General features: G+C 41.4%; 1 protein-coding gene and 1 long non-coding RNA gene across 2 annotated transcripts; one reads left to right on the top strand and one right to left on the bottom strand.

The window, feature by feature from the left end:
• The first annotated feature begins 2092 nt into the window (after positions 1 to 2092).
• Positions 2093 to 11707, top strand: atp6ap1la (ATPase H+ transporting accessory protein 1 like a). Its single transcript, XM_058372916.1, has 7 exons — positions 2093 to 2261; positions 7192 to 7232; positions 7449 to 7531; positions 8124 to 8365; positions 9037 to 9087; positions 9168 to 9411; positions 10047 to 11707. The coding sequence occupies exons 1-7, from the start codon at positions 2170 to 2172 to the stop codon at positions 10281 to 10283; spliced, it is 990 nt and encodes a 329-aa protein (XP_058228899.1). The 5' UTR covers positions 2093 to 2169; the 3' UTR covers positions 10284 to 11707.
• Positions 6276 to 8127, bottom strand: LOC131342228 (uncharacterized). The gene is made up of 3 exons (XR_009203003.1): positions 7773 to 8127; positions 7413 to 7689; positions 6276 to 6968 (listed from the first exon to the last, which is right to left on the bottom strand). It is a non-coding gene; the product is annotated as an uncharacterized LOC131342228 (long non-coding RNA).
• Positions 11708 to 13816: the final 2109 nt, after the last annotated feature.

Here is a 13816-nt window from a genome sequence, read left to right as displayed (position 1 = left end):
ACACGGGTTATAGATAGACAGACAGACAGACAGATAGACAGACAGACAGACAGACAGACAGACAGATAGATAGACAGATAGATAGATAATCAGACAGACAGACAGACAGACAGACAGATAGATAGATAGATAGATAGATAGATAGATAGATAGACAGACAGACAGATAGATAGATAGATAGATAATCAGACAGACAGACAGACAGATATATAGATAGATAGATAGATAGATAGATAGATAGATAGATAGATAGATAATCAGACAGACAGACAGACAGACAGATAGATAGATAGATAGATAGATAGATAGATAGATAGATAAAACCTGTTTATGTATATTTTGTACAAAGAAATATTGATATAATTTAAATATAAATATAAAATTTGATATAATATAAATAAATATAAATCTCTGCTCAATAATAATAATAATAATAATAATAATAATAATAATAATAATAAAACATACATAGAATACCATCTGTGTTTTTAATAAAATTGACCATCTAAAACAAAGCAATCAATTTACTATATTTTACATTTTTATATATACATATTATACAACTCAGACCTCAGGGATGAATTTAAAACACAGATCAGAGTTTTTCAGCCTGACTGATGGCATTCAGCATTTGTGGCTGAATGGGCACAAATCCCCCAAATCTAGAGCAAAGCCTTTCTGTAAGGGTAGAGGCTATTATAACCACAAAGCTGGGACTAACTCTATTCTGTGTTTTTTTTTTGTTATGGGGTCTTCAGTGGTCAGGTGTCCACATATTTTTGGTCATATCATGCAGATCATTGTATACAACTGCTATACACTCAATATGCAAAATTCTGAGGGGAGTTCAAGTTCTAGACCATCTTCTTGTGAATCTGAAGCTACAGGGACCCAGAATCACAAAACTAAACAAAGTAGGTTTATTCCATGTGTCAGTTGTCCAGTTCCTGATACCTGCAGACAGGATTTGGCCCTGTCCTGAACAGACACACTTTGACTTGTGTGCAAGTGATCATGGACTTAAGGCTGTAAAATCAAGGATCTGAGCCTGTTTTTCAAGACTTCCATCACAAGAGAACTCAACATCCGACAGCAGAGCGTTCCAAACTCAGAATCACTACTTATGTGGATTTCTGTGATCTAGTTAGAAATAATTTATACTAAATTAGTTTTAGTGGTTCCTGTATTGGGCATGACCTGTACTGGATCTTTTTGTCCCCACCTTTAATCAAGACTATAAAGAAAAGCAGTTAGTTTGTCCTGTACAAATTCAGGTCATACACTGTACAGCCAAAAGTTTGTGGACTCCTACACCGATCAGGCATAACATTATGACCACTGACAGGTGAATTGAATAAGATTGATCTCCTCATCTCCTCATCATGGCACCTGTTAGTGGGTGGGATATATTAGGCAGCAAGTCAACATTTTGTCCTCAAAGTTGATGTGTTAGAAGCAGGAAAATTGGGCAAGCGTAAGGATTTGAGCGAGTTTGACGAAGGGCCAAATTGTGATGGCTAGACCACTGGATCAGAGCATCTCCAAAACTGCAGCTCTTGTGGGGTGTTCCCGGTCTGCAGTGGTCAGTATCTATCAAAAGTGGTCCGAGGAAGGAACAGCGGTGAGCCGGCGACAGGGTCACGGGCGGCCAAGACTCACTGAGGCCCGTGTGATTGCTGAAGACGTTAATGCTGGTTCTGATAGAAAGGCGTCAGAATACACAGTGTATGACGGGTCAGCAAAAGGGGGACCAAGACAGGTGATCATAATGTCCTGCACCTCACAACCCCAGTGACATAAACTAGACTCCCAAACTCAGTGCCTTATCTCATCCCCACACTCCAAAGCCTTATCAGCTTATTATAACAGCAAAGCATCTGGAATAAGATGTTCAAAATTGGCTGTAATGGTCAGATGTCCAGATCAATGACCTATATACTGTAATTTATTACATGGTTAACTGTAAAAGGTTATAAGGTATTTATGCGGCGTGTTAGATGATTTTATTAAAAAAGGGGGCGTGATCAGAATGCGCGTTTGTCCTCCTGGGCGCGTTGATTGGCTGCCGCTCACGCCAATCACAGAGAAGGCTCGGTCCTTTATCGGGGCAGATTATGAAGCAGCAGTCTTCGCTGGAGGAGAACGGCTCTGGAGGTTTTACATGTATACATGGCAGCACCGATGTCTCTGGCTTTATTTTCAGTTATTTTCCTGCAGATATCTTCGTCTTACGAACAAGTGCCTGCTTTTGTCGAGGGGAGGTAAGTAAAAAAGGTTATAATTTTTTACCTGCAATTTACCTGTGCTGGAATATTATAATAACAATAATAATAATAATAATAATAATAATAAACCTAGACATGGTGCAATGTGTTTCATGAATATTTCTATACATATAAAAAAGCAATGTTTTATTAGGCTGGAATATAAAGGTGAAATAGGTGCATTGTGCTCCTTTTGTCTGCTGGAGATGTGTGTGTGTGTGTGTGTGTGTGTGTTGTATCTGCATTGAAATTGAACTGTCAGTGAAACCCGAGAGAAAATCCATGGAGAGAAAGAAGGCAAATCCAAATCTCACCCCGAAATCAAGCCTTATAGATCTGTGTGGAAGGTTGTAGACGTTGAGCAGTAGACGGATTTGGTATATAATCGTGTAGTAAAGGCATGCTGAGGATGCGCTGAGGATGCTTTCAGTGCAGTGGTGCTGATGAGAATCTGCTGGCAGCCTGCACCGTGTTGAACCCTCCTTCATTACAGATGTCCTCAGACGTGAAGGTGCGTTCCACGACCGGTCCGCCTTCGTACAAAACAATCCACGCTTGTGGGGAATGAGGAGCAGTAAGATATATCCTGTATGTTCCTTGAATGTTCACAACAGTTCAACCAAAATGATTGCACCATTTGATGAAGTGCGGTAACTTTGGAAGAAACATCATCTCTGTTATATCAGGACAAACAAATCACCAGCCGTTTACAGCAGTGCCAAAGTATCACACCAGCCAGGCTGGCAAACTTTTTATTATGTCAGTGTGTATGTGTATGTGAGGAAATCACCTATGTGGTGGAAACTTCAGAGGTTTCAACAAGATGGCAGAATGTTGGGGTCTTTTGTTCGTCTCTCTATCCACCAGATGGTGCCTGAAACCAAATCATTATTTTGATTCGTGCCACAAAATGTCCCGGTTTGAAACTCCCAATATTTTTGAACGGCTCAGAATGACAGATATGTTTACAAAGACGTATTGAAAAGCCATTGAAAATCTTTTCGTTTTCTTCCTGAGGCATCTCTGCACCTCTTTTGGTCTTTACTGCTCCCCTTTTGCCTCAGCTTTCTTAGCCGATATAGTGGAGTTTTCTTTCCTTTTTTTTCTTCTTCTTCTTCTTCCAAATACAGTTTGCAGCATATTGCATCATTTTCCGTCAAACCCATGCACAGTGAAGGATTAAATAAGTTTACAACCCCAAGCATATAGAGCTGTAACAGTTCAGAACTGGCCAAAGAGCTTAGGCGCAGCTTATTTTATCCAGACGAATTAGAACTAAGGCAGAATCCGAATCGTAAGTAAATTGTCAGCTTAAAAAATTTTTTATAATATGAATTAACCAGCTTTTAATTTGTGAGTGCGGTGGAGCCTTGTGGCTAAGTCTACTTCACAGATTTAGTTCGAATAGCATTACACTGTTAAAAAAACAAACCTAAAAGTTCTTTAGTTGTTGATCTGAGGAAAGCTTTGAGGTAGAATCATTTCAGAAAGCTTATGAAAGAACAATTAATTATCCAATGAAGCTTTAATCATCCTTGAAATGGCATTTTGTTCTTATTTCAGTAAAGTTTTGTGTAAATATTTTTACAGGCCAAACCAAACCAAAAAAAAAAAAAAAAAAAATTGTTATTCTGGGTGGCTTAGTGGTTAGCACTCACAGCAAGAAGGTCCTGGGTTCGAATCCCGGGTTTCTGTGTGGAGTTTGCATGTTCTCCCCGTGCCTGCGTGGGTTTACTCCGGGTTCTCCGGTTTCCTCCCACAGTCCAAAAACATGTACATTAGGTTGATTGGTAATTCTCCATAGGAGTGAGTGTGAGTTTTTGTTTATCTATATGTGTGGCCCTGTGATGGACTGGTGACCTGTCCAGGGTGTGTCCCTGCCTTTCGCCCAATGTGTGCTGGGATAGGCTCCAGCAGATCCCTGTGACCCGAATTAGGAATAAAGCGGGTATAGACAATGGATGGATGGATAGTTATAGTTATTATGGATGGATAGTTATCCTGACGCAGAGTTACACTGGACTCCCCAGATTCACTTAAAGCACCATAATGTAGAGCCACAGCTGGATTATTGGTTTAAACACATTTACTAACGCCCACAAAACTCCGTAAAAGACAAAACTTACAGCGAATTAAAAATGAATATACAGTGAAAGAGCACCTTTCAAATTCTTTGTGTGTGTTAAACCTATCAATAATGCAGCACATCGACTACCATAAACTGAAATAAATATAATCAGTATAAATTGACAAATTGCCACCAAATGTTCACTCATTGAAATAAACAAATGATTGAGAATGAATGATTATGAATAATGACAGGTCTAGTGCCTTGCTCAAGGGTCCAGCAGCGGCTTTCTAATTAAACTCTACAATGAACACATGCCCTTTTAAAACACTGAAATTGTGTGTTAAACTATTAAAAAATGTAAAATAATTAAAACCATTTTTGATTAATCTATTAAAGCTGGTCTGAGGTCCTCATTAACATGCCAGGTTTTGATGAATATACATAAAAATGCAAAATTTGATCCTGTTAGTAAACTAAATTAATAAACTCACTTATTACAAGTAGACTTTATTGTGAATTCAGTATCGAAGTGACAATTTGGATTTAGCTAAAAAAATAGTGCCCGTTTTACGTGGCTTCAACTTACGTCGCTCATCCTTAAATATTAAATTGAAAAATTAAATCCAATTTACGGCGCTTTACACAACCTTACGTCGATCCCTCTGTCGCATAGTAACAATGAAAACTGGCTAATAAATCCAAACTAAACAAAATTCTTTTTATAAAATAAGAAAATACATATATTCAATATAAAAAATAGTACTGATACCACATACAGCACTTTATAGGGGCATTTCCGACTTACGCCACGTCTCTTGGAGCCAATTAACGAAGTAGATATGACTGTATATATATATATATATATGCAGGAATTGAAATGATACCTTTGTTGATATTAATGTGATTTTTTGTTTTTCATATTTTAAGTTACTTAACTTAAGATGGACGTCCGATATTCATCGAGGGCTGAAAGTCAAGGATTTCATGTGGAAAATATGGTCAGAATGTGCCACTTGTGAATTGTATATTGGACGCATGTTTCATCTCATCACAAACTAAGCCCATGTGTGGTGCGCTCTGTAAAAGCTATATTTATACCAAACTGTTTAGAAAACATCAGTCATCCAGCCAGGAGAATCACTGAGCAGGCAATGATTTCATCCCGCAGAGGTGTATCTCAGTTATACAACCGCATCATCGCCAGCCGATTGACCCACATGTGCAGGTGCTGTGACGCAGGTAGATCCTTTAAGCTGTCGCTGAATCAGAGAAAACGACAGACCCAGTGTCTAGTCTTGTTTTATCACCATCACCCTCAGCATTCCAAGTGTATGAAAAGCCCGGATTGATCAGGGTGGCTTTCTTTTTTTAGGGGGATTTATTGTTGGTGTTTGGCTGGTGCTGCTAAGTTTGGACGTCTCACAGGCTCGGATAAATGATTACTCACCGCTGGGCTAAATATAGTTACATAACACTGACATCTGCTGAATGCAATAACTCAGAGGGCTCGGTGCTCGGCTCCTGTCAGCTCCTCGCTGCTCGCTGACCTTTTCCTCACACTCTAGCGATCTTAAAACTGCCTGGAAAACTTCCTTCCTTCGAGCTGGGATGAGTCAGAGCTGGGATCACTGAGAATGTATACTGCATAAATACACACACTGACTTCTAAGATGGAGTGTAATACTACAGTGCATTACTCACTGACCTCTTTATTGGGAACACCATGATAACACTGGATAAAACTGGATTCTTCTTCTTTGCGTTCGGAATAAATGGGAAGCACATAATGAGATAAACCTGCGGCATTCCAACCCTGCTTGATTGGTATGAAACATTCACCTCACCATTGCACCACTATCACCAGCCTGGACTGTTAACACATGGCAGGTTGGGTTCAGGGGGTCCTGCTGTTGATGGGTCAGATTCTGACCCTACCCATGATTCAGCAGGCCAGGTGAAATCTCAGGTTCATGTTCATGGCTGATAGTGTGATCTTCTGCCTCAGAGTTTGATGCTTTTCTGCTCACCACAGTTGTATAAGTGATTATTTTAAGTTGTGAGCTTAAACCAGTCTTCTGATCTACCTACCTACCCATCCATCCATCCATCTCTCTATCTACAACCTGTCTTTTTGTTACTGTCTCTATAGCTACTGGATATCTGGAATTTCCTTCCGGATCAATAAAGTGTCTGTCTGTCTGTCTGTCTGTCTATATATCTATCCATCCATCCATCCATCCAGAATCAACCTAACTAAGAACAGGACCACATTTATATTTTAATGTATCCATGATAACCCCACTGAAAATCCTGACGTATCACCTAACCAGACATGTCTCTGACCCTGCTACCGAAGGGGAAGGAGTCTAGAATACTCACTCTAGTAAGCTGACACATGCAGTACGTCGACATTAAGCTAGCAGCCCACTCACTGCTCTCGTCCTCGTCCACAAGCCGCTTCTCAGACAAATCTCGGTGATTTTTGATGCTCTTGGGACACGAGGTCAAGTCTCGACACCGCCCGTGTCCTCGTACCGCCGTCTCTTAATCAGATTCTCCAGCGCCTCTGGGATAAACCCATTTTATCAGGCGTGACAACAGAGATTAGGAGGTTTAATCAGATACACATCTCGCTGTTGAGAAAAACAGAAGAGCAAAGTGAAAGAGTGGCATGATTGTGTGTGTGATTGTGTGTGTGTGTGTGTGTGATTGCAGTGTTGAATCACACAGACTTCTGAACCCCTTAAAAGCCTGGATTAAAGTGGATTAAATGCTGCTGTTTACGGACGCTGTAATATTTCAGACCTCAAACGAAACATCTTTAATCTTTCATTTATTGCCTTCTCGTTTTTACAGTTCAGATGAAGCAGCATCACAAGACAGCCAAATCAGAGAACGTGAGTTCGCTGCTATTTACTCTGTTTCTTCCTTTCGCGCCGATTTGCTTTTATTAGCATGTGATTTCACATGACATATATAAATACCCTGACCTGATATTGTCACCATATTATTTGCTTGTATTATGCAACACTGACACACACTGAGCAACCTTATTCTTTCAAAAGTAGATTTATTACCCTGGATAAGGAACCCCTTTTTTTGGTTTTCTCCAGATGGAGTCGGTGGGGAGGGTCAGAGCGTCTCATACGATCACGGCTCGTTGTTCACAGTGGAGGAGATGAGACCGGCTCTGCAGGTGAGGTGTGGCCTCGTCTGCCAGCACATCAGTGTGACCTTGAGCTTCTCTTCCATGCCAGATCGATCCAATCCCACACGGGCTGCGCTATGGCTCAGGAAGACAGATTACACTTAGGTGTTTCAAGGGTTTTGACGACGGATTCGAAAGCACTGCATCTAGGAAGGAAAAAAATTCAAGCTGAAGGATTTAACACGTGATTAGTTATTATATAGTAATAAAAGCTTTATTATCGTACCACCTTATGATCCAGAATGCTGGGATCGTGCATTGAATCCAATCCAATTTATTCGACATAATGCTGAATGCTGCGTTCACACATACAGCAACCAGAGATCTTTCGATTTCACTGAGAGCTGATGACCGTTGTGGGCGTGACTAGATGTGGGCGTGTCCACTTGAGAAAGGTTTATGCAAATATGGAGCGATTTGGTGACTGTGTATGGGAGTGAAGAGAGTAGGGTGCACGTGCTCCGTGATAAAGTGCACAAGAGCTTCTGCTTCATCTCGTATGACATAAAACGAGCTTTATGTGTTGTCCAATATCCTCCTGAGTGTTCCAGTTAGATTTGAATCTCCTGCTCTGTTTCAGCCACATGACTGGAGGCCGCTGTCTCCTCAGCCGAGCAGGAGAAGGTTGCTGCAGTACGGAGGAATCATGCCCTACTCTCCTCTGAACGTGGTTTACAACGGTAAAACCTGCATCTTGTTTCGAGCCAGGAAGCTGGCCATCAGGTACAGAAATCACACACTAGTGGACCTCACACAGAGAGTGTTTGGCCCTGACGCAATAGTGGACACCAGAGGCTCATTCTGCAGCAAGGACAAGGCCACGTGAGTTACAAATGATACACAGATTGATTGTATGGAACTTGTATGGAGGAAATAAATCACTGTGACCGAGGCATTGCTATCTCTAAGGATTAGTCTTAGTATTTTTGTATTTATTTTTCTGGCAGATTGTATAGAGACATGATACACTCTACATTTCATAGGGATCTTAGTTCCTATGTTAGTTCCACAGGTTGTGAGTTTGAATCCCAGGTCCACTAATCTGCCACTGCTGGACCCCTGAGCAAGGAGCTTAACCCTCAGTTGTACAGTTGTATAAAATGTAAATTGCTCTGGATACGAAGAAGCCTTCATATACATTAAAGCATAGTGGAATTCTTTTCTTCGCATATCCCAGCTGAGGAAGTTGGGGTCAGAGCACAGGGGCAGATATGATACAGCACCCCTGGAGCAGGGAGGGTTAAGGGCCTTGCTCAGTTATCCAACAATGGAGTTTGGTGGTGCTGGGGCTTGACCCCTGTGCCTCTGATTAACAACCCAGAGCCTTAACCACTTGAGCTACCACCGCCAAATGTCTGCCAAATGCTGTTAATGTCATAGTACAGAATGTATGTCATACATTTAAAGTCAAGTATTTAGACGTATTATTTCCTTCATTTTGAAGTAAACTATGTGGAGCCAAAGACATACGTGTTATTTGTATTTCTCCCAAGACTCAACATACGATTTGGAGATATAGAGGAGCTCCGAGGACTTTCCATCAGGTCAGTACAGCTCTCCATCACCGCTAATTCATTTCACCCCGAAGTGAACCAGAGCTCACCTCATGTCCTGCTTTCGACAGACTGCAGATGTCCAACACGTTCTACGAGTCAGCAGGACAGAACTGGTTCACTCTAGACAGCGTCCACATCCACTACAACTGGACACATGAGGCCACGTTCAATGCCACGGACGTGTACGCTCCTTCCACCAACTCGTACCACTGCCAGTATGTCAGCAGCCTGCAGAAATACGACACGCTGCTGGTGCCGAGCTCCAACACGGACAATGCGGCAAACTGGCACATCACCTTCACAGACTTCCAGGTGAGCGCTGAAGAGAAGGTTAGCAGGAATGATGATATGGCATGATAAATCACGCTTTTGCATAAGTATTCACCCCCCCTTGGACAGTGAAATAGAGGAAATTAGGATGATGTGACATAAATATTCACTAAATAGCCCTGGAATATTTAAACATAGTAATAAAGACGTTTACAGAATACTTACGCAATCAATGTATTAATTTGTAGGCTGAAATATAATCCTAATTAAGTCCAGTTCCAGGTTATAACAAAATATAGAAAAGTACAAGTAGGGTTAATACTGGGGTGCTGATGGCTCAGTGGTAGGTTTCTTGCCTACCATGTGGAAGGCCCGGGTTCAGTGGTAGGTTTCTTGCCTACTATGCAGAAGGCCTGGGTTCAATTCCCAGTCAGCAATTCCTACCCAGCCAGCCATCGCCCAAACCCCAACCACTGGATGCCATGCAAGTCCCAAGCCCGGATAAAATGGGAGGGTTGTGTCAGGAAAGGCATCCTTGTGCCAAGTTGTTGTGCGGACCAGCCGTGGCGACCCCTCACACATGTAGGGAGCAGCCCAAAGATCAACAACAAGTAGGGTTAATACTACTACAATGCTTTGTTACATCATCACACACCTACTGCTTTAACTCCCGCCAGATTCAAGCGTTCAACGTCCACTCCAACAAGTTCTCCTCAGCCAGTGACTGCGCCACCTTCTTCACCCCGGCCATCCTCATGGGTCTCATCACGTCGCTGATCCTGCTGCTTGTCCTCGCCTACGCCCTGCACATGGTGGTCCACCTCAAGCACATCGACCGCTACGAAGAGCACAAGACGACCGTCTACTTCCCCCGAAGCACAGAAGCTGAGAGCACTGACAAGAACAACCAGTAGACCAGTCGGAACCCCTCTCCGACCTCCAAGCACAGAGACGGACAGTTCGGCGACTCTGAGCTCTCGAGCCCGTACGAGCGAAAGCGCAGGAGCAGGCTGGAGGTGTCGCGGTTAAGAGCGTTTTTCGCTTCTGACTGTGCTACTACACTCGCAGGATTGTGGTAGGACAGAAAGAGCGGATTCCTGCCGGATTTTAAAATTGGAGATATCCAGATTTGTATCTACCACTAGACCCTTTTGTTTTTCGCAAGAGGTGTTGCAAACGATCAGGATCTGGAGGAATACCTGAGTAAATTCCAATTAGCACAGTGTACTTTGAATTTATATCGTCTGTCTCATTATAAGCATATAACCTCCTGGTGAGAATCAGGTTAAATATTATACGGACACTTTATTACACTTCACTTACAAACTGTGTATGAACCATTATGATTTAGATAGTGTATTAGACATTAAAAACATGGGAATACTATACTCAAACCTTTGATTCTCTTTACACAAAAATTAAAAATAAAATATTTTAAAAAAATTATTGTCTGAACAGGACCGGTCAAAAGTTAGGACACAGCTGATTGAATGTATGTTATTCGACAGATTTCGGAAGGCCTCAGCTTCCAAAAGAAAACTTTAATTTAAGGGAAAAATCAGCCATGAGGTAGTTTCTGATGAAGCTACGAGTATGAAAATATTATCAGGGCTACATTGAATTATCTGAAATATACAGTTAAAGACCTAAAATATAAAAGAACATATTTTTAGTTAAAGATAATCTTTTTTATATACGATCGGTGAATTGACTGTTATTCTCAAATGCGAAATATAATACCTTCTACGCCAAGGTGTGTCCAAACTTCTTCACCGGTACTGTATGCGACTGACGGTATATATATATAAAGTAATGGTTTCTATGCAGTATGTAACAACCCAAGTGTCATGAAATCCCTCCGAAATTTAGAGGACGACGTAAGATATTTGATTGTTTCCTGGCACTCTTTCTGGACGATGTGTTTTGAGATAGTTGTGTTCTTGCTTTTTTCTTTTTTTTTTTGGTGCATCTTGTATGTTTTGTAATTTCTTCTTTTTACAAAACTTCTTTTTAAGTGAATGCATACAAGCTGAGCCTCTGACAATGAGATGGATCCAAACCTCTTATAAGCTACATGGATTTTATCTACCACCATTGAAGCACAAGTGAAGCAACGCTAAGTTGTAACATACAGCATGTTGCTAGAAACATTTCAGTATCACAATCGTATAAATGTAAACAATAACTGATGATAGTCATTATATGCTAAGTGAAAGGGAATAAGCCTGTCCTTTTTTCCATTTACACACATATATGAAATGGGCTATTGTGTATTGATGTGGAATAATTATTGTCCCCAATATTTCTGTTGAGTTCAATAAAACCAGCAGTTCATTCATGCCAGGTGTCAGTGTCTTAATGTTGGCCATATATTCACCTTTTTATTAGGACATGTAGGTTTATACTAGAGATTTGCCAGCAGATTTGACTGCAATTTGACAGCCTCTGCTCTAGCATATCAATCAGTGAACACACACACACAGAGGCCTGGTGACACCTTAAGGACATCAAAATAGACCTGGGGACACGTTAAGGACTCTAAAATAGACCTGGGGGCACGTTAAGGACTCTAAAATAGACCTGGGGACATCTTGGGGACACCAAATTAGACCTGGAGACAGCTTGGGGACACCAAATTAGACCTGGGGACACCTTAAGGACACCAAAAAAGACCTGGGGGCACCTTAAGGACACCAAAAAAGACCTGGGGGCACCTTAAGGACACCAAAATAGACCTGGGGACACCTTAAGGTCACCAAAAAAGACCTGGGGGCACCTTAAGGACACCAAAAAAGACCTGGAGGCACCTTAAGGACACCAGAATAGACCTGGGGACACCTTAACGTCAGCAAAATAGACCTGGGGACACCTTAAGGTCAGCAAAATAGAATAGGGGGCACCTTAAGGACTCGAAAATAGACGTTGGGATACCTTAAGATCACCAAAATAGACCTTGGGACACCTTAAGGACACCAGAATAGACCTGGGGAAACCTTATGGACACTAAAATAGACCTGGGGACACATTAAAGACATGAATATAGACCTGGGGATACCTCAAGGACACCTTAAGGTTACCAAAATAGACCTGGGGACACCTTAAGGACACCAAAATAGACCTGGGGACACATTAAGGTCAGCAAAATAGACCCGGGGACACCTTAAGGACATAAAAATAGACCTGTGGACACCTTAAGGACACCAAAATAGACCTGGGGACACCTTAAGGACACTAAAATAGACCTGGGGACACCTTAAAGTCAAAGTCAAAAAAGTCAAAAGTCAAAGAAGCTTTATTGTCACTTCAACCAAATATAGCTGATGCAGTACACAGTGAAGTGAAACAATGTTCCTCACCAAACGTAGACCAAAGGTGCTACACATAACAAAGACAAAGTACAGTGATGCAGACAAACAGAGCTAAACATAGAGATAAAACTAAACTATACTTAAAGTGCAAGAAAAACTAGACATACAACAGAAGTGCACAGGATGACAGGACAAGACAGTGCAGACAAACAACATATAGACCGACTCTGTGCAAAAGAATAGTGTTATTATATAACACTATAGTGTTAGAATAGTGACAGTGAGTGCAAATATTAATATTAAAGTTAACTTGTAAAGACATCAAAATAGACCTGGGGACACCTTAAGGACACCAAAATAGACCTGGGGGCACTTTAAGGTCACCAAGATAAACCTGGGGATGCCTTAAGGACACCAAAATAGATCTGGGGACACCTTAAGGATGCCAAAGTAAACCTGAGGACACCTAAAGCACACCAAAATGGACACATGGCCCAACACATGCCAGTAAGTGGATTGGTGTCTCTGAATTGCTGCTCAGTGTGAATGAGTGTGTAAATATGTGTGCCTGGTTCCCAGAAATGGACCGCTATCAATCCAGCATGTATTCTTAGATCAGACCCATTGTTTCCAGGACAGGCTCCTGATCCACTTCTACACCAATCAGGATAAAGAACTTACAGAAGATGAATGAATGAAATAAAGACTGCATGCACTTATTGTCACTTTATTACATGCCGACTCTTTTGGTGCCATGTCCATGTGTACAGTCGAAATTATCTTCACATTTTGTCCAAGTATATATGATCAAAATTACGTAGGCGCACTTAATAAAGTGGACACTTGATCAACTACACCTACATGTGCTTGTTGAACAACCCAATCCCCTACCTATCTCTTCAACATTGCTGTTATAATAAGCGCCACTCTTATGTAAAGGCCTTCCACTAGGGGCTATGGGAATTTGTGTTCATTCAGCTACAATAAATTAATGAGATCAAGCAATGATGTCAGGCGAGGAGACCTGGGACGCAGTTCATCCCAATGTTTGGGGTTAAGGTCAGGACTCTGTGCAGGACATTTGAGCTCTTCCTCTATAACCTTGACAGACGTCTTTGAGCATTGAGGTAATGGAGCAG

This window comes from Hemibagrus wyckioides, linkage group LG21, assembly GCF_019097595.1.
Source record: "Hemibagrus wyckioides isolate EC202008001 linkage group LG21, SWU_Hwy_1.0, whole genome shotgun sequence".
Classification (NCBI taxonomy): domain Eukaryota; kingdom Metazoa; phylum Chordata; class Actinopteri; order Siluriformes; family Bagridae; genus Hemibagrus; species Hemibagrus wyckioides.
Note: the sequence above shows the minus strand (reverse complement) of the source record. Positions and strands in the feature narration are given on the sequence as shown.

Coding starts and splice junctions, on each gene's coding strand:
- atp6ap1la (XM_058372916.1), top strand. CDS start 2,170: ATGGCAGCACCGATGTCTCTGGCTTTATTTTCAGTTATTTTCCTGCAG. Junction 2,262..7,191: donor CCTGCTTTTGTCGAGGGGAG/GTAAGTAAAAAA, acceptor TCGTTTTTACAG/TTCAGATGAAGCAGCATCAC. Junction 9,412..10,046: donor TCACCTTCACAGACTTCCAG/GTGAGCGCTGAA, acceptor AACTCCCGCCAG/ATTCAAGCGTTCAACGTCCA.